This window comes from Oncorhynchus tshawytscha, linkage group LG10 (assembly GCF_018296145.1).
Source record: "Oncorhynchus tshawytscha isolate Ot180627B linkage group LG10, Otsh_v2.0, whole genome shotgun sequence".
Classification (NCBI taxonomy): Eukaryota; Metazoa; Chordata; class Actinopteri; order Salmoniformes; family Salmonidae; genus Oncorhynchus; species Oncorhynchus tshawytscha.
Window position 1 is genome coordinate 70682196 of NC_056438.1, and position 19995 is coordinate 70702190.

A 19995-nucleotide genomic window follows, 5' to 3' on the forward strand; every position below is an offset into this window, starting at 1 on the left:
ACACACACAAATCAGTACCATAGACATTTAGCAGCATTGATTGGACTAGATTGTTTTTGGTATCTTTAAGTTTCTTTTCGGTGTAATAAACTAAGCATTAAGCCTTGTCAACTTGATGTTCAAATAAGTTTAAATTGTTCTGAAATAGTGGAGACAGTGCTCCTGTTGTCTTTGTACTGACTTGCGGTAACTCTGGGGTTCTAAGTCAGTAGTTGTTTAGTAAACTGTCAGAAACACTGACTTGCGTGATAACTATAAATGTTTGCTACGTGCAATATTTGCTTTGTGGACTTCACCTGACAGATGCTGCTCTCCAGTTTTGTGATGAAACAAACATTATGTGTAGTTGAATTTATTCTGCCACTGTGTGACTGTTGTGTTTTTGTTGTCACACCTTATTGTATATCACGGTGGCATATCAACGAATGGGTCATAGAGCAAACAATGCAATTATTACAACAGGTTGTAATATGGCTGTTTTTACTGGCTTGGCTTCCCCAGTGACTTGACCCACGCACTGCTACTGTTTATTTGTGGTAATAAAAATACTTCCTGTACGTTGCTCAGATGCATCATAATGTTCTTGCCCTCTCTCAGCTGTGGGTGTTCCAATGTATACCAGCAGCTAGAAGCAAAAGCAAACATGAATGGGAGAGTCATAATCTACTGGCTTCAAAACATATTGTCAGTCTGTTTTGTTTGTTGTGCCATAGTTGGGCTATAATATCACATTTCAAACAATAATGGCTGCCATGTTACATTCCTTACCTGGGACTAACCAACTAAATTGACTAATCTTAAGTGTAAGTTGAGGGGAAAATGTCACCTTATAGTGAAAAGAAGAGAATTAGGAAAATGGAGGAGAGAAATTGGTACCAGAATATGCACCATAATCAATGCACACTTTCCAGTGGTGTGTACAATACAGACCACTGTGCATAGGGTTTCACCACTGCAATGGGAGGAAATCCATTATAGGTACTGTATTAAGATCATGTTTGCGGTGATGGATTCCGTGATATTAGAGTAGGACGGTCATTCACTGTGTTAATAATTAATGGAACATTCTTCTGCGGAGGGAATGACTCCGTCTGGACTCTGGACTGCATCTTAAGCTGCCCTGGTTTTTGTAAGGGCCACAAGAACTTTATGGGAAAACAAGTTACGCACTCAAGCATGAGATAAGCAAACAGTTAGCAGGATACAATTGTTAGTTGCTTCAAGATGTAGTTAGGCTAAATGTTTTGGATCAATGGTGGAGCATTAAATTATTTCATATTTTCTTTCCAACGAGATAGGTCCCTAAAACCCGCTGTCCCCACTATTACAGTGCTGGAAAAAGTGTCCAATTGTCATACTTAAGTAAAAGTACAGATACCTTAATAGAAAGTTACTCAAGTGAAAGTCTAAAAGTCTTTGGTTCTAAATAATCTTAAGTATCAAATGTAAATGGAATTGGTAAAATATACTTAAGTACCAAAAGTAAAAGTATAAATCATTTCAAATTCCTTATATTAAGCAAAGCGGATGGCACCATTTTCTTGTTTTTTAAATGTACAAATAGCCAGGGGTACACTCCAACACTCAGACATAATTTACATGTGTGTTTAGTGAGTCTGCCAGATCAGAGGCAGTAGGGATGACCATGTGTTCACTTGATAAGTGCTTGAATTGGACCATGTCCCTCTCCTGCTAAGCACTCAACATGCAAGGAGTACTTTTGGGTGTCAGGAAAAATATATGGAGTAAAAAGTACATTATTTTCTTTAGGAATGTAGTGAAGTAAAAGTTGTTAAAATATAAATAGTAAAGTAAAGTACAGCTACCACAAAAAAAACTACTTAAGTAGTACTTTAAAGTATTGTTACTTAAGTACTTTACCCAACTGCTGTACTGTCCACATTTGACTTGAGCACTAAACTACACGAAAAATATAAGTATTGTTGTAGGAACTGTCTTCATTAGCATTTGTGGTATTGTGTTGTTCAAGGGGAGCGTGATATTTCAGTCATTTTTATGTCAGACCTGTCGGGACTCGCCTGTTTTTCACGAGAGAGCGGGCTCATCTTCTCTACCTCGCTCACAGCCTGGTCTCATAGACTAGACATAACATAGTAAATGTACATCCGAGACGCTAAAATTAGTATGATATGTTACGTTTGGTATGGTTCCAAAAGACAGATGGTTACTTAAAACCTCTTAATAAGGATCTGCCTCTTTTTTTTCACCTGAAATGACATACTCAAATCTAACTGCCTGTAGCTCAGGCCCTGAAGCAAGGCTATACATATTCTTGGTGCCATTTGAAAGGAAACACTTTGAAGTTTGTATGTGAAAGGAATGTAGGAGAATATATCACAATAGATCTGGTAAAAGATGATACAAAGAAAAAAACAACCGTTCTTTTGTATTTTTTTTTGCACCATCATCTTTGAAATGCAAGAGAAAGGCCATAATGTATGTTCCAGTCCAGGTGCAATATACATTTTGGCCACTAGATGGCAGTATATGTGCAAAGTTTTAGACTAATCCAATGAGCCATTGCATTTCTGTTAAATGTTGTATCAAGACTGCCCAAAAATGCCTAATTTTTTTTTTTTTTTAAACTGTTCAAAATTGTGCACTCTCCTCAAACAATAGCATGGTATTATTTCACTGTAATAGCTACTGTAAATTAGAAAGTGCAGTTAGATTAACAAGAATTTAAGCTTTCTGCCAATATCAGATATGTCTATGTCCTGGGACATTTTCTTGTTACTTACAGCCTTATGCTAATCGCATTAGCCTATGTTAGCTCAACCGTCCTGTGGAAGGGACACCGATCCCGAAGTTAAGGCAAAAACGTAAGTAGGTTGGTTAGGGTTGATGGGTGGGCCCAAAGGTTGAGAGTTCAAATCTCATCATGGACAACCTTAGCATTTTAGCTAATTAGCAACTTTAACTACTTACTACTTTCTTGCTACTTTGCAACTACTTAACATGTTAGCTAACCCTTCCCCTAACTTTAACCCTTAACCTAACTCCTGAACTTTTCCCTAACCTTAACCCTAACCCCTAGCCAACATATCACATGTTTTGCACAGTGGAGGCTGGTGAGAGGAGCTATTGGAGGACGAGCTTATTGTAATGTTTCAAATGTAATAAATGGAACGGTACCTCAAACATCATACATATGGAATCCACCTTTGACTCCATTCAATGTCTTCTATTCCAGCCATTACAATGAGCCCATCCTCCTATAGCTCCTCCCACCAGTTTTAAAGCACGTTTTACAAATTTGCTACATATTGTACATTTTGCAAATAGTAACATATAAACGAAATTGTAATTCATAGCATAATATACAAAATGGGTGATGGACATCCACAAATTAATACATACCATATGAAATGTAACATATTATACTAAAATGAATTGCTCTGAATATATGTACAGAATAATACGAAATGCTCAGAGACCAGGTTGCTCAATCAGAGAGAATAATCTGGCATGCTGACGGAGCCATAGCAGCAGCGGTATCTATTCAGGTCCTTCACCGCGGGATCTGAGCGCCTTAACTTTTCCCAACAATATATCCGACAACAACAGTCCCTTTCAACGGATCCGACAGAGACAGAAGGGGGAACAAGGACAGCCGTTTAGCCACTGCCTCTTTGTGGAAAGCGCTTGGCTGTGGGTTTGTACTGTGTTTGAACCAAAGAGCAACCAGACCTGGGCAGTTTCTTGTGCAGACTCGAGAAAGAACACCTTTCGCCTTTAAAGGTAGGTTTAGTCTCTGATTAATATCTTTTTTTAAGGTATATTTTTGTTACATTTGTCATAAATGTATAGTGGGCATAATGAATTTGAGCCTTGATACGTGTGAACAAATTATAAACTCTCACAAATGCTAAACTACTGCGTGCATTTATTTCTGCCCATATGCACCAGACAGGTGACTGATAGGGGACAGAAGTAGAGTAGCTGTTTCCTGTTTTGAGTTACGCAATAGTTTATTACTTTAACTTTTTTGCCAACAGTAGAGGTATTAGGTATGACATTTTATAATAATTTGTTTTTGAAATGTGTTTTAAATGCAACTTTTATTTAACTAGGCAAGCCAGTAAGAACAAATTATTATTTACAATCACGGACAAACCTGGCCGACGCTCGGGCCATTTGTGCTCGGCCCTATGGGACTCCCAATCACGGCCGGATGTGACACAGTCCACAACGTTACACCATTCACTGCTGAAGTTTGTCAATATGTCAGGGTATCAACTATTTGGACAAAGAAATGCATTAAACTACACAGGAAGGTTTTTTTCTGCAGTTGCACCACTCACAGACATGCAAACAGACATGTCTCTTATTAGAGATGTGTCTAAATATGAATGCCATTGGTGTAGCCGCAGCATGTGCAGATGTGTTAACCAATGGAGCCTCTTGCCTCAGGGGTAGATATGTGAAACATCTGTGACATGCATTATGTGACATGCTGTGACTAATCTGCTACACAACCAGCACTCTGACTAATGACACTCCTGGACACACCCATCGTAGTGGGGAATCCGATCCTCAAAAGGATTGACTTGCAACATTTACAGAACAAGATTTTTACAACTGCCTATGTTCTTGTGATGGTAGACCTGGGTTAGTTGTATTTGTGTGTGTGGACATGTTTAACTACACGTGTGGGGACCAGAAGTCCCAACAACAGTAGCACACAAACCAACATTTGACCAACGGTGGACATTTTTCCACCCTCTACAAGGAAAAAGGCTATTTCTAAGGGATTTAGGGTTAGAATTAGAGTTGAGGGTTAAAGATTATGTTCGGTTTAGAGGTTAGGGAAAATAGGATTTTGAATGGAATCAATTGTGTTATTAAAACAAGACTATTTGTGTGAACTGAACAATATGTGTTTTTCACAATTTGTACCGCTATTTCCCCTGTCTACACAGGATTTGGTATTCTGTGAGGATCTCTTTTTGTGTGGTTTTGTTAGGTCCAGACGAGTTGAAGTTGACACTCCTGCACCCCACTGAAAGCCTTTCATGCCCTCACATTACCATCACTATGGCTGTGACAGAGTTACTGCTGCGCAGACCGTAGCTCACATCACGCTCTTTAACCATACCTTTCTCTAGCTCTTCTCTTTCTTTCTCTCCCTCAAAATATGTCCCCCCTCTCCAGTGTTTCTCTCGCTTTCTCTCTTGCTCTCTCTCTCTCAGATGGGCCAAAGCAGTCAGCGGGCCAGTGCCTGTGCCTTTTCCCCATGCTATCCATCTTACCATAGACCCTCCCCTCTCTCTCTCTCTCAGATGGGCCAAAGCAGTTAGCGGGCCAGTGCCTGTGCCTTTTCCCCATGCTATCCATCTTACCATAGACCCCCCCTCGCTCTCTCTCAGGTCTGTGCCATCCATCTTACCATAGACCCCCTCTCTCTCTCTTTCTCTCTCTCCCTCTCTCTCTCTCTCTCTCTCTCTCTCTCTCTCTCTCTCTCTCTCTCTCTCTCTCTCTCTCTCTCTCTCTCTCTCTCTCTCTCTCTCTCTCTCTCTCTCTCTCAGGTCCGTGCCATCCATCTTACCATGGACTCCCTGCTGACAGAGGCCTGTAGAGAGATCAGAAGCCTGTGCTGGAGACTGGCTCAATCACACAGCCATCTATCCTCTGAACACAAAGTAGGCTTAACACGTAGCCTGGGTCTATGAGTGCCTCCTGCCTTCTCTCTACCGGACTGGATTTAACACAAACTGAACTGGATTTAACACAGACTGGACTGGATTTCCTTTTAAGAGCCATTTAAGGAACTAAATTACATTTTGACAAGGAATAAGCCATGTATCCTCTAGTGGTCGTAAGTTTCTTTTGGCTCCTCCCTCTCGCTCTGACGCTGGACGCCCATTCGCCACTGGACTGCGTTCCGCGTAAAACTGTACCCTATCATAGTAAGTACTGCTCTTGCATTTAAGTGTGTCCATCAATATTTATTCACTGCTTCTGTCTATACTGTTTGTGAATATATGTACGTATTATATTACTGCCTACAGCCACAACCAGGGGTCATTTGGATTAGGGGAAGGTTTATGTAACTGTCATATGTGTCAAAAAATAGTTTGCATAACTATCATCCGGTGTAACTGCAGGTGTCTTTGTGAGTAACTATTGGTGTCACTCTGTACGACTTCCTGTATCATTCAATGTCACTCATTCTGCTGTACTAGGAGAGAATGGTCGTATGTTCGGTGAAGAGGGTGTGTGGAACTACTCCACCATGCTGCTGAGAGAGGACCTGGGTCTGTTGCTGCTGGGAGCCAGGGAGAACATCTACGCCCTGGACATCAACAACATCTCCAACAAGAAGTCCTCTGTAAGAACACTGAAGTATTACAGTTTAACAGATTGCTTTGGCACTTACACTGACAGCTATGAAATGATGTCCTGGAAGACTCATGTCTCATGTTCAACATGCCTTTGCAGCAGCGACTCTTCCTGGTGTTGGGTTCTAAATGAAGAGTAAAAACTCTTGGACGATTAGAAAATCTCAAACCAAGTTTATTCACCCAATGGGTCACACAGCTGCATAAGACCAAGACATTCACACGAGCATTGGTATTTAACCCTTCCTCCTATGCTGAGTCTCCTGATAAACATCTGAACAGCCAATGCATCTCTGTTGCTAGACAGAACTTTAGTGATATCTGTTCTTCCTCACTTCATCTGACCTGACCTCGACCCAAATTCCTCACTCCTCCCCAACCCACGGCTGTCCTTTTGACTTGTACCAGATTGTGGCCCTTCTCCTTTCCATAGGAGCCCCAGTGTCTAACAATAACATACTCTGACAGTTTAAACACTTTTAAAAACATTACAATACAGTCACAGATTTCACAACACGCTGTGTGCCCTCAGGCCCCTACTCCGCCACTACCATATATCTACAGTACAAAATCTATGTGTGTGTGTGTGTGTGTGTGTGTGTGTGTGTGTGTGTGTGTGTGTGTGTGTATAAATGTGGCTGTGCCTATGTGTGTGTGGCTTCACAGTCACAGCTGTTCTATAAGGTGTATTTTTATCTGTTTTTTAAATGTAATTTTACTGCTTGCGTCAGTTACTTGATGTGGAATAGAGTTCCATGTAGTCATGGCTCTATGTAGTACTGTGAGCCTCTCATAGTCTGTTCTGGACTTGGGGACTGTGAAGAGACTTCTTGTGGGGTATGCATGGGTGTCCGAGTGCACCAGTAGTTCAAACAGACAGCTCGGTGCATTCAACATGTCAATACCTCTCGTAAAGTGTTAATTTTCCAACTTTATCTCCCATGTCTTTTTCAGGTAAGTTGGAAAGTGACAGAGAAGCAGCAGAAGGAGTGCAGCTCCAAAGGGAAAAATCAGGTCGGTCCAGACCAGTCAGTGAACTGATGCTTTCTCTGCACATTTCATGGTGCTTTCCCGTTTCATTTCTATATACATATGTGCATTCTATGCAGATAGCTAAATAAGTAGATACTGTGTTGCAGATAGAGTGTCAGAATTACATCAGGGTCCTGCATACGATGGAGGATGGTAGGATGTATGTGTGTGGGACCAAGGCCTTCAACCCAGAGTGTGACTACATGGTGAGTCAATGGAAACACAACACTCCTTATGATCAACTCCAGTCATAACCTGTAATAGTAGATATCATTCACAAGTGTACCGCTCATCTCTGTCGTTTCAGTCGTACAAAGACGGAGAGTTGACTCTGGAAAACAAGGCAGAGGATGGCAAAGGGAAGTGTCCCTTCGATCCATTCCAGAGATTCTCTTCCATCATGATCGGTGAGTAACTACTCCGGAATTCTGTCAGGAATCTGGGAATATCAATCTCCTTAAAGTCAGAAAAGGCTAGGTTAAGTGATGCAGGTCTGATATTCCTGATCTGATGGCTTGTTTGAGTTGAACCCTCTAGACCCACAATGCTCTCAGGTGAGGACCTGTGCTCAGGTCATGTCTAGATGGGATACAGCTTTTGTCAATTTGACGTTAAAAGTGTTCTCACTTTGTTAGCTAACCCAAACCCTTTTCCTAAACTTAACCTTCTCCTCAAACCTGCTATGTGAATTCTTCTTACCTGCTGCATAAGTTCTCCCAACCTGCTACAAAAAGTATGTTTTTGACCAGAGCTATATCTCTTCTAGACAAAACCCTCTATTCAGCCACATCAATGAACTTCCTGGGTTCTGAGCCTGTGGTGATGCGCAGCTCTCCCTCCTCCATACGCACTGAGTTCAAGAGCTCCTGGCTACACGGTAAGACAGTCTTCTTTCAACTCCCTTTTCTTTGTTTTTCAACAAGAGGTTAAGTCTTTATAGCCTGGTCCCAGATCTGTCTGTGCCGTCTTGCCAACTCTTATAATGGAAGCATAAGCACAAACAGATCCTAGAACAGGCTGAAGTCTTTAGGTTGATGTCTACTACATTTGTCTTTGTCAGAGCCCAACTTCATCTCCATGGCCCAGATGCCAGAGAGTAGGAACAGCTTAACGGGTGATGATGACAAGGTCTACCTGTTCTTCACTGAGACCGCTGTGGAGTACGACTTCTACAGTAAACTGGTGGTGTCCCGCGTAGCACGTGTCTGCAAGGTGTGTGTCCCACGGTGGCATTGAGAATGACTTCTCTCCTTAAGGGGTCTTTGAGTGCTTGTATTCTATGAAGATATACCCTTATTGTCTAATGGCAGCTTCATGTAAATCTCTGTCTCTGTGTCTCAGGGGGACCTTGGGGGCCAGAGGACACTGCAGAAGAAGTGGACGACGTTTCTAAAGGCCCGTGTGGACTGTCCTGTTCTGGAATCCCAGCTACCCTACATCATACAGGACACCTACCGCTGGTGTGAGGAGGGAGACTGGAGAAGCTGTGTGTTCTATGCTGTATTCACATCACAGTCGTAAGTTGAACTCTGAAGTGTGTGTATGAGTGTGTGTGTTTTGCTTATGTGAGCACCACGACAGATGAACCTGACTGTTTTAGTTTGTGTGTGTGGACCTCTCTGCAGTGTGTGTGTCTAATGCTCTGTGTGGTTGTATTCCAGGGACAGGGTGGACCTCTCTGCAGTGTGTGTCTCTAATGCTCTGTGTGGTTGTATTCCAGGGACAGGGTGGACCTCTCTGCAGTGTGTGTCTCTAATGCTCTGTGTGGTTGTATTCCAGGGACAGGGTGGACCTCTCTGCAGTGTGTGTCTCTAATGCTCTGTGTGGTTGTATTCCAGGGACAGGGTGGACCTCTCTGCAGTGTGTGCATACAGGGTGTTGGACATCGGCAGGGTGTTCTCCGAGGGGAAGTACAAGACCCCAGTAACCGTGGAAACGTCCTTTGTGAAGTGGGTGATGTACAGTGGTGCCGTGCCCTCCCCCAGACCTGGAGCTGTGAGTCAGACTGACTCTTTTCCTTTTGTCTTCTCTCTCTCTCTCTTCCTGTAACATTTCTTTCATTATGATTTTTATTCACAGTCTATCCCTTCAGATTATCTATAGATTTTCAACAGACCAACCTAACCTTGAAAGTTTCCTGATTAAAGTTGTACGTTCTTCCAGGATTGAATAAACCCTCCCTCCTCTCCCACTCCCCTTTCCAGTGTATAGATGACGAGGCTCGTAACCAGGGAATCAGTCAAAGTCTGGACCTGCCAGACCGGACCCTGCAGTTCATTAGAGACCGGCCCCTCATGGACCAGGCTGTTCTGCCCATGGGAGAGCGCCCCTTGCTGGTCAGGAGAGGCACTGCCTTCACACGCATCATAGTACACAGAACACAGGCCCTGGACGGGAAGAAATACCATGTCATGTTCATAGGCACAGGTGTGTGTTTAATCACTCTGAACCGCTGTGTATGGCTTAGTTGCCCACATACAGTATCAGCACTGATGTGTGTTTCGTGTCTCAGAGGGTGGCAGCGTGTTGAAAGCGCTTAGCTACGATAAGGAGATGTTCATCATCGAGGAAGTGCAGCTCTTCCAGCCCCGTGAGCCAATCAAAGTCCTCCGTTTCTCCAACACAACGGTAACGTAAAGCTCTATTTCTTGTCTGTCGGCAGCTGAAATCTGCTGTACAGTATGTATGGCAGTGTAACGTGTGTGTGTGTGTGTGTGTGTGTGTGTGTGTGTGTAGGGTCAGCTGTACGCAGGCTCTGAGTACGGTGCTGTTCAGATGCCGTTTAGTAGCTGTGGTCGTTCTCGCACCTGTGTGGACTGTGTCCTGGCCAGAGACCCTTACTGTGTCTGGGACAGAACTACAGCCCAGTGTATCTCCCTGTCTACAGCTAACACAGACAGGTATGGTGCTGCATAAACCAATGGTACTTTTTCCTTTGATTACTTTTAACCCATGTAGAAGAACAGAGATCTGATGTACTGTTGGTTAACTCTGTCCCTGAACACCTTCCCGTTTCTGTCTCAGTGAACTGATCCAAAGTTTATGGGTTGGAGACTTCTCTCTCTGCCCCGCCTCAGGTGAGTGTATGTGTGTCTATTCTATCTGTTCTGTGTGTGTCTGTCTGTGTGTTTTCTAACCAATACATTCTCTTCCAGACCCTGTGAAGACTGTTAATCAGACCATGTGGCTGGGTGGCAACGTGAAGCTCCAGTGCCCCCCCACTTCCAACCTGGCAGAGACCCACTGGGTGAAAGACTCCCTGCCCCTGCCCTCCTCGCCCCGCAACCAGATCCTCCGAGACAGCCTCCTTATCCTCAACGCCTCTGCCTCTGACACTGGCCGCTACCGCTGTCTGTCCTTGGAGCATTCCCACAGCGGGAAGTACACCACCACCGTGGCTGAGTACCAGCTTAGAGTAGGTCTTGAAGGGCTCTCACTCAGACCTGAAGCCCGGACCGAGGGCCCTTCCCTGGCAGCGCTGCAGGTGTCAGTGGCCTTCCTAGCAATTCTGCTGGCTGTCCTGCTGGGGTGGAACCTGTACAAGGGACATCTGCCCCTGCCTGGGCCCTGTGGGAGAGTGATAGGAGCAGGGAGAGGGCAGAACCAAGGTGCCCCAGAGGAGGGGGCTGCTCACATTGCCGTGGCCCACCTAGAGGTCTCGGAGCCTGTGGAGGCGGAGAGCAAGGCCCTGGTGTCTGGAGAAGGAAACTGCACCAGTAATAACAACCACTCTACTGGGGAGGTGGCATTAGGAGGGGGTGAGGAGGGGGAGGGGGAAGCCAGAGTTACTTTCCCCTCATTGCAGTTCATTGACGATGAATCAGAGATATGATCTTACGGCCAATGGTATTTCAGTTTGCTTTATTTTTTGACTGTATGCAGTCAGTATTCAACGGGACTGAACAGTACGCAGCAGATAAACTGTGACTAGATCGGACCAACACACCTGTAATATTTTGTACAAAGCGGTTGGAGGAGAACTGTATTGTTTGTGAAACTATGGTTGCATTCTGCTGACGTGACATCATTGACTGTGTCATTGACTGACAGATTGCTATAACATATGGTTAGCTGATATGTTAAATACCTATCCGAGCGTTGTAAGATCTGGTAGGCGTCAGCAACGCGGGAGCAGAGGAACACACCCTATGATTCTGTTACCAGCCAATCAGACCCAGCTTTTCCTGCTCTAGTGCTGGATTGGTCAAGTTGAACTGTGGTGGAGGGGACTGGTTATCAAACTTTGCTTAGATTTACGAGCACCTAAAGCATTAGAAACTTGTGACCCACTCAAATGAACAACCATCTCTGCCGGTATCCAACACCCACCTCTAACAAGCACTGAGAGAGAACTACAAGGATAGGTAGGAATTATCCTAATTAAATTAATAGGATTGATATGACAATGTTTTACTATCTTATTTTTCTCAGTGAATCATCCACTTTATTCCAGAATGTTTTGTTAGGTGGTCCCTCTCTCTCGTGCCATTTCTAACCACGTGCCTTCTCAGGATCCTGTTAACTGTATTGTGTCAGTGTTGTCTTTATTAAAACTCTTTCTACTTTCATTGTTTTTGGTGTCACAAATGTGTGTGTATATAGAATAGCCAATAGGCTTGACAGGTTTCCACCTGGGGCAGGAGTGGACTTGCTAACATTGGGGGTTAATTAGTCTTAAATGAAACAGCTGTGGATAGGTCAGCGTTACAGTTAGGGATGGATTCAATCTGTATCGCTGAAGTTCAGCGCTATAGTGGCCAAATCTTCGATTGAGAAAACATATGCAGAGTTTATGGTGAATGAGATTACAGATGGAATCCTGGCCGTAGCCAATGGTAAAGGAGATACTTTAGTCAGTTGTTGACATCCTGACTGAGGCATACTTAATGCCACTGAGGAAAATGTAAGTTAAGATGTTTCTTTAATTGAATATGATTTATTAGACAGTTTTACCTCTCACAGCTCTGATTGCATCAAATGGAAGCCAGCTAGGAAAATAATCTTTAATATGTCATTTCAGAGACAGGTACAGTTGAAGTCAGAAGTTCATATACACTTAGGTTGGAGTCATTAAAACTCAACAAATTTCTTGTTAACAAACTACAGTTTTGGCAAGGCAGTTAAGGACATCACTTTGTGCATGACAAGTCATTTTTCCACTTATTCACTGTATCACAATTCCAGTGGGTCAGAAGTTTACATACACAGGTAGGAAAATTCCAGAAAACAATGTCATGGCCTTAGAAGCTTCTGATAGGCTAATTGACATCATATGAGTCAATTGGAGGTGTAGCTGTGGATGTATTTCAAGGCCTACCATCAAACTCAGTGCCTCTTTGCTTGACATCATGGGAAAATCAAAAGAAATCACACAAAAAAAATAATAATTATAGACCTCCACAAGTCTGATTCATCCTTGGGAGCAATTTCCAAACGCCTGAAGGTACCACGTTCATCTGTACAAACAATAGTACGCAAGTATAAACACCATGGGACCACGCAGCCGTCATACCACTCAGGAAGGAGACGCGTTCTGTCTCCTAGAGATGAACGTACTCCGGTGCAAAAAGTGCAAATCAATCCCAGAACAACAGCAAAGGACCTTGTGAAGATGCTGGAGGAAACAGGTACAAAAGTATCTATAGCCTCATAACCTGAAAGGCCGCTCAGCAAGGAAGAAGCCACTTCTCCAAAACCGCCATAAAAAAGCCAGACTACAGTTTGCAACTGCACATGGCGACAAAGATCGTACTTTTTGGAGAAATGTCCTCTGGTCTGATGAAACAAAAATAGAACTGTTTGGCCATAATGACCATTGTTATGTTTGGAGAGAAAAGGGGGAGGCTTGCAAGCCGAAGAACACCATCCCAACAGTGAAGCACGGGGGTGGCAGCATCATGTTGTGGTATGTGCTTTGCTGCAGGAGGGACTGGTGCACTTCACAAAATAGATGGCTTCATGAGGAAAGAAGGAAAATGATGTGGATATATTGAACATCTCAAGACATCAGTCAGGAAGTTAAGCTTGGTTGCAAATGGGTCTTCCAAATGGACAATGACCCCAAGCATACTTCCAAAGTTGAGGCAAAATGGCTTAAGGACAACAAAGTCAAGGTATTGTAGTGGCCATCACAAAGCCCTGACCTCAATCCCATAGAAAATGTGCGGGCAGAACTGAAAAAGCGTGTGCAAGCAAGGAGGCCTACAAACCTGACTCAGTTACACCAGCTCTGTCAGGAGGAATGGGCCAAAATTCACCCAACTTATTATAGGAAGCTTGTGGAAGGCTACCTGAAACATTTGACCCAAGTTAAACAATTTAAAGTCAATGCTACCAAATACTAACTGAGGGTATGTAACCTTCTGACCCACTGGGAATGTGATGAAAGAAATAAAAGCTGAAATAAATAATTCTCTACTATTATTCTGACAATTCACATTCTTAAAATAAAGTGGTAATCCTAACTGACCTAAGACAGGGAATTTTTACTAGGATGATTAAATGTCAGGAATTGTGAAAAACTGAGTTTAAATGTATTTGGCTAAGGTATATGTAAACTTCCAAATTCAACTGTACATTGAAAAGCAGTAGCTGATCAAACAAATGGAAACCATTCTTTGTGACAACGGAATGGTCTGGGTTGCCGTAGTGATAACAAAGAGAAAGGTTAACACTAAGACAACCAATAAAAACACAACAGATACACAGTACATTAACATAGCATATCTATGGTTAAAACCTGACAGTCTGAGGTTCCCAGTCTGGGTTGGTGTTGGACAGTTAGCCAGTTCTATCTCCTGTAGCGGTACCTCTTGAAGTGGAACCACAGCTGGAAAATCCCATTGGCGAACTGACAGCGGAACCCATGACGGTGAGAGTACTCCCACTCGCGGTTCACGATCTTAAAGGCAATGTCCTCGTATGGCGGGCCCGCGTGGAACCGCAGAACCCCAAAGTCCTTGTTGTCAGGACTGGGTTCTAGGAAGTACTGCGGCGTGGAACGTTTGTTGATCAGGTCCGGGTAGAAGATGTTGAACTTGTAGCCCTGGACGATCTTAGGCGGAGGGTTGTCGAAGTCGTAATGCGTCTGGTTATATTTGTTCCACTCAAAGCCTGTGTGGACCCTGTTGAAGAAGCGGGGTTTCCGGGGACGGTATTTGTCGGCCCACAGGTACATCTTGCCCGTTAGGGGAAGCTCCACGCTAAACTGAGCCTCGTCCCCGCCCATGCCCTGTTTGGCACGACGCACAAACTCATCCTCCGCATTCTCATTGGCATCACCTGGAGAACAAGAGGAGACAGAGAGATGAATATGACGATAGGTAGAGATGTCTGAGTGTTTCTGTGTGTGTGTGTATGGGTGTGTTGATGCAAAGCCACTTACCTGTGACGGCGAGCTGTGTGCGTGAGAGGTGTAGTTTTTGTGTGTCTTCGTCAGGTGTGATGGTGTGTGTGTCCAGCGGTAGCTCTGAGGGCAGCAGCAGGGTGGGACTGTAGCGGCCAGAGTCATACTCTGCCTGGCTCTGCTGGATCAAATCCTCCTCGGTCAGAACTGCCTCTACCACCTCACCCTTCTCCTCTCCCTCCTTCTCACCATCTCCCTCTGTGGATGGGCCTGCCACTTGGTCATCCTTCTCTGTAGCGCTCTTCTGATTGGCGGAAGGGGAGGAAGAGGCGGCGCCAGGCTCCTTTGAGGGAGGGTCTTCTTTCTCGGGCCTGTGGAGAAGAAACAGAGGAGGCAAAGGTCAAACCTTGTGTACATGAGCATGTAAAGAAAGAGGTTGAAGGTGTGTGTGTGTGTGTCTGCCCATGTGTACTCACACATCCTCTTCCTCCTCTTTGATAATGGGGAAGAGAGGCACACTCTCCACTCCCTGTTCCTGTTTCAGCTTGAACAGCTTCTGACGCAACACATCCTGGTGCCTCTCTCTCAACCTATAACATAGATAGGGATGGTTAACACACACACACACACACACACACACAGAAATGCCAGAGACCGGTAGGGTAAGTGTGCATACCCACACACACCGGTCCTCACCGTGCTCGGCCCATGTAGACCCGGACTTGCTGCATCAGACTCTCCCAGTAGCCTATGTCCAGGTTGGATCCCCCAGCTCGGATCTTAGTCTCCATGTTGAGGTTCAGCGCCTGGAGCTGGCTGTAGGTCTTTCCCTTAAACACTATCTGAACATCGGTGCTCACTGACGTGTTAATGCCATCACGACGGTCACCTGGGGACGAGGGAGACAGTCAACTACCCAGAAAACATCAGACTGGGGCTGCGCAGGAAATGGCCCCATATTCCCCATAGAGTACCTTTTGACCAGGGGACCATTTTGGACACATCTTAGGAGAGAGTGACAAGGGGAGAAATGCCTAGGTGTAGGCACAGAGGATAGAGGTTGATGGTGGAATGCCAAGACAGAATATGGGCCAATGAGAGAGAGCGCTACTGAGATGTTACTGTAGTTTGGCCTATCGGAGGTGGTGGTGCTGCTGTACCTGGGCCTTTTCCAGATGCCTCCAGTTTCCGGAGCTTGCTGATCTCATCCTCTGTGATGGTGGTCATGTCCCTCCAGTAGTCCACATTCTTGCCCTGCTCCAGCTCCATGTACACCTACAGGGAAAAAGCACACACACACGTCACACACAGACATGTCACACAGTCTCTCTCTTCCGCTACAAACCACAATTGATAGAAACAGTTCTAAGAACATTGAACAAACACACACACCAGGGTTTCAGTTAGGAAAATGTGGTGCCGGACAACCTGACAGGCAAAACATGTACCGGTATTTACCAGACATCCTAATGCGTTGTCTGTGTGACGCATCAGAGCGTCCACCCAATTCATCTTAACAGAATAGAAATGAGCCTGTAAAGTTGTAAAAAAATATATATAACAATGTTCTTATACCAAAATGACAGGTTTTATTGAAAAGCAAAACATTTTCCATTGCATCTTTACCCCTTCTAGAAATCAGAAATTAATATATATTTTTTTAAGATGAAAAAGACATTTAGCCTAGAACAAGTCACCTACACAGTACTTAAATATAATCATTTGCGAACGACCTGTCCTATAGGCTATTTGTATGAACATTTTTATTAATAAAGAAAAAAAACAGCTGTTTTACAAATACAATCTAGGCCTCTCTAATTGAACTTTTAATTTGAAATAGGCCTAATAAATAACAACTGGGGAGAGGTGTTGGAGGAACACCAGGGCCGGTCTGCCCCACTCCCACTGCCATTCAGCACCACAACAGGGGAAAGAGGCCACAAAAGGAGGAAGGTATAAAACTAATGTTGGACAATCACATTTCATAAGTAAATAAATTCATTAAGGCTGGTTCATTGATAGAAATCTTATTTTACAACGCTCCAGTGAAACGAGGCCCGCGCCATGCATTTATGAAAGTGCTTGTATCCAGAGACCAAACGATATCTCTCTTTACAGTTCTACTGGATGATAATAAATTATGTTATTATCATTGGACCTATCTTGGGGTCGTGACTCACGTCATGTGATATACGTGGCTTATTGATAACTACTCTGTTTCCTACTATAGACAGTTGGCTGCCTAGTGATTGAAACATTTTAACTGATGTGAATAGTTGGCACACACCCTACACTAATGTCCCAGCAGCTTGAGGATTTATTATGAAGTATATTTGTTTGCCTTAGAAGTTGGAGAATATCCACCGGTATTTCCATCAATCAATAAATAAAAGCATTTTTTCACAATGGATGTTTTTTGTGTGTTTTTTTACAATTTGGCCAGTAACAATTTTATTTATCCACTTTTCTTATTTTACCAAATGTCGGAATTTACCGTCTAACGGAAACCCTGACACACACACCTTGATGTCTTCAAGCAGGTCGTCCATGTCAGTGACGGTGAGTCCATTGAGGAAGGTGTAAGGTTCGTGCATCTCCACAGCCAGGTCGTCATCCTCAGCACTGATGTACTTAGCCAACAGGTCTATGGGCTTAGCACGGCCGTCACGGATACGGATCTTAGACCTAAACACACAAACATCTATTAGTTAGAGGTCTGCACACAAATCCACATCAGCAAACACCAGAGCAGTGAGATGTTGTTTATGTACCAGGCTGTTTTCAAGTGAGTATATGGAACCATGTGAGGTTGAGGGTTAGGGTTACAGGGGGACGGTAATGAAGGTGTCACCACTCACCGTAGCTTGGCCTGGTGCAGGTGGAAGTTATCCTCTTGTTCTGCCCAGGTTTTGAAATGCTCTGCCTCCTTCTCTCTCTGCAGCATCTCTAGCTCCGTCTCTCTCATGGCCTTCTCTCTCTCCCTCTCCAGTCGCAGCTGCTTCACCTAAACACAGACAGACACACTTATACACAGTTCCTGCTCTTGCATTGCATTCTCCATAAGCACATACATTCCTGAACCTATTAAACACACATCAGCTCGTTTTTGCATAGAAGCATACCTTCTGCAGTTCTCTACGATTCTCCTCCTGGATGCGTTTGTTTCTGTCTTTCAGGTCCTTCTCACCCAGATGGCCAATGCCCTTCCTGTCTAGAGCCTGACCACACCACCACCACCACAGAAACACAGATTATTCAGAGCCTGGTCAGATGTAACCACTGTACTGCTAAAAGGAGGGTGTTGATAGTCCCACATACATCCATTTCTCAAGTGCCCACTCTCGTCTCCCTCTCTTACCTTCTGCCATTTGAAGGTGCCCAGCAGGTTGTTGTCTCCAAAGGGGTTGTCTGCATTGGTATAGCCCATGTACTCCTCACTCCAGCCCATCTTCTCCCTCTTCTTCCTCTCCTTGGCCTCCTTCTTGGCCAGTCGTCTGGCCCTCTTCTCCTCTGGGGTCTCCAGGGCCTTCAGCATCTCTCTCTGGTTCTTCTTCTCATCTCGGGCCGAGGGCCCGGCCTCTCCAGACCCCGGGCTGCCTCCACAGGCCCCGCCCTCCGACCCAGAGCTCTTAGACGAGTCAGAGGAGCCAGAGCGACGTCTTTTCCTATCTTTGTCCCTACCGCTGCTTCCCTCTCTCCTCCCGCGGTTTTCACTCCTCCGGCTGCTTCTCTCTCTGTCTTGACTACTCTCCTCACCTCGGCTTGGGTCCCTCTCTCTGCTTTTCATCCTCTCCCTGATCTGTCGTTCCCTCTCTCTGCTAGGGCTTCTGCTCCCTCTGTCTGCACTCCTCTGCCATCTCCTCTCCCGGTCAATGCTCCCCCCATCCTTCACTCTCTTCCGGTTTACACTGGACCCTAAATCGGACTGGGACTGGCTGCAGCCCCTCTTCTCTCCTTTGTCTTCTCTTCTGCCTTTCTTTTTCTCTCTTTCCTTCCTCTCCTTTGGATCATCTGAGTCAGAGCTGATGGATAGAAAAATGTAGTTGCAGACATGTGATTTCTTGATTAATATTGTACTTGTTTGACATTTTGCTGCACTGTTATGCGCTAGTAAAACATGCAAAGTTGGAAGCACAATATTGTCTACAATGTCATTGTGTGCTGTAGCATTAAGATTTCCCTTCACTAGAAATAAGGGGCCTACCCCGAACCATGAAAAACAGCCCCAGACCATTATTCCTCCTCCACCAAACTTTATAGTTGGCACTATGCATCTGCCAAACCCAGATTCATTCGTCAGACTGCTAGATGGTGAAGCATGATTCATTACTCAGGAGAACGCGTTTCCACTGCTCCAGAGTCCAATGGCAGCGAGCTTCACACCACTCCAGCCGAAGCTTGTCATTGCGCATGGTCTTAGGCTTGTGTGCGGCTGCTCGGCCATGGAAACCTATTTCATGAAGCTCCCAACGAAGAGTTCTTGTGCTGACGTTGCTTCCAAAGGCAGTTGACCGGGGCAGTTCTAGCAGGGCACAAATTTGATGAACTAACTTGTTGGAAAGGTGGAATCTTACCACGGTGCCACATTGAAAGTCACTGAGTGTTTGTCTATGGAGATTGTATGGCTGTGTGTTCGATTTTATACGCCTGTCAACAACGCGTGTGGATAAAATAGCCGAATCCACTCATTTGAAGGGGAGTCCACATACCTTTGGCCATGTAGAATACACGCACTGCGCATTTTTACTTAATATAACTTAACCTGTCATGTTTACCTGGATCGGTCTTTTGACTTGCCCTTCAGTTTACGTCTCTGGTCGCTGTCTGAGTCGCTTCTCGACCCGGGATGGCCTCTGCTAGGCGGCCATTGTCGCCCCGCAGATCCACCACTGCTGTCCGAGCTTCCGCTCTCAGAACGCGCAATTCTCTGGGGATTTTGGTTCCGACCCACGGACCGACTCCGGCATCTTTTCTCTTCGGGTGATCGTGATCTACTTATTTTGGACCTGTTTCGGTTCCGAATACGAGAGCCAGAACGGGACCGATGATACTTTTTCGGACCCATGGCAAATGTGTTTCCAAAACGTTGTGGTCCGTTCTACGTCGCGTAAATCGGAGCTGTATAATGATTTTTGTTCGCAAGAACAATCAAGAATCGTTAGGACGATTACAAACCTAAATATTAACTTCAAAAACACGAAGGGATCCCATCACATACTAACTTTTGTATTGATTTTGTTCGCATTTGTTATTTTA

At 44.6% G+C, this 19995-nt stretch overlaps 2 protein-coding genes across 2 annotated transcripts; one reads left to right on the top strand and one right to left on the bottom strand.

The window, feature by feature from the left end:
• The first annotated feature begins 3460 nt into the window (after positions 1–3460).
• LOC112260827 (semaphorin-4E) lies at positions 3461–11962 on the top strand. The gene is made up of 15 exons (XM_042328974.1): positions 3461–3762; positions 5550–5930; positions 6207–6352; positions 7317–7376; positions 7502–7600; positions 7702–7801; positions 8161–8271; positions 8455–8606; positions 8736–8911; positions 9233–9389; positions 9599–9821; positions 9907–10022; positions 10131–10294; positions 10419–10471; positions 10550–11962. The coding sequence occupies exons 2-15, from the start codon at positions 5822–5824 to the stop codon at positions 11224–11226; spliced, it is 2343 nt and encodes a 780-aa protein (XP_042184908.1). The 5' UTR covers positions 3461–3762; positions 5550–5821; the 3' UTR covers positions 11227–11962.
• A 1879-nt stretch (positions 11963–13841) lies between these two features.
• LOC112260828 (cactin) lies at positions 13842–19953 on the bottom strand. The gene is made up of 10 exons (XM_024436187.2): positions 19515–19953; positions 18098–18761; positions 17862–17957; positions 17598–17743; positions 17262–17424; positions 15900–16014; positions 15436–15628; positions 15216–15329; positions 14779–15110; positions 13842–14675 (listed from the first exon to the last, which is right to left on the bottom strand). Exons 1-10 carry the CDS (start codon positions 19802–19804, stop codon positions 14185–14187), a joined length of 2604 nt encoding a protein of 867 aa, XP_024291955.1. The 5' UTR covers positions 19805–19953; the 3' UTR covers positions 13842–14184.
• Positions 19954–19995: the final 42 nt, after the last annotated feature.

Bases quoted from the DNA above. Each gene is read 5' to 3' on its own strand.
- LOC112260827 (XM_042328974.1), top strand. From the start codon at position 5,822: ATGTATCCTCTAGTGGTCGTAAGTTTCTTTTGGCTCCTCCCTCTCGCT. The intron at 10,023-10,130 runs GTAACGTAAAGC...GTGTGTGTGTAG, and splicing joins TCCGTTTCTCCAACACAACG to GGTCAGCTGTACGCAGGCTC. The intron at 10,295-10,418 runs GTATGGTGCTGC...TTTCTGTCTCAG, and splicing joins TCTACAGCTAACACAGACAG to TGAACTGATCCAAAGTTTAT.
- LOC112260828 (XM_024436187.2), bottom strand. From the start codon at position 19,804: ATGGGTCCGAAAAAGTATCATCGGTCCCGTTCTGGCTCTCGTATTCGG. The intron at 17,744-17,861 runs GTATGCTTCTAT...GTCTGTGTTTAG, and splicing joins ATCGTAGAGAACTGCAGAAG to GTGAAGCAGCTGCGACTGGA. The intron at 15,629-15,899 runs GTACAGCAGCAC...CCTCGTCCCCAG, and splicing joins GGCATCTGGAAAAGGCCCAG to GTGACCGTCGTGATGGCATT.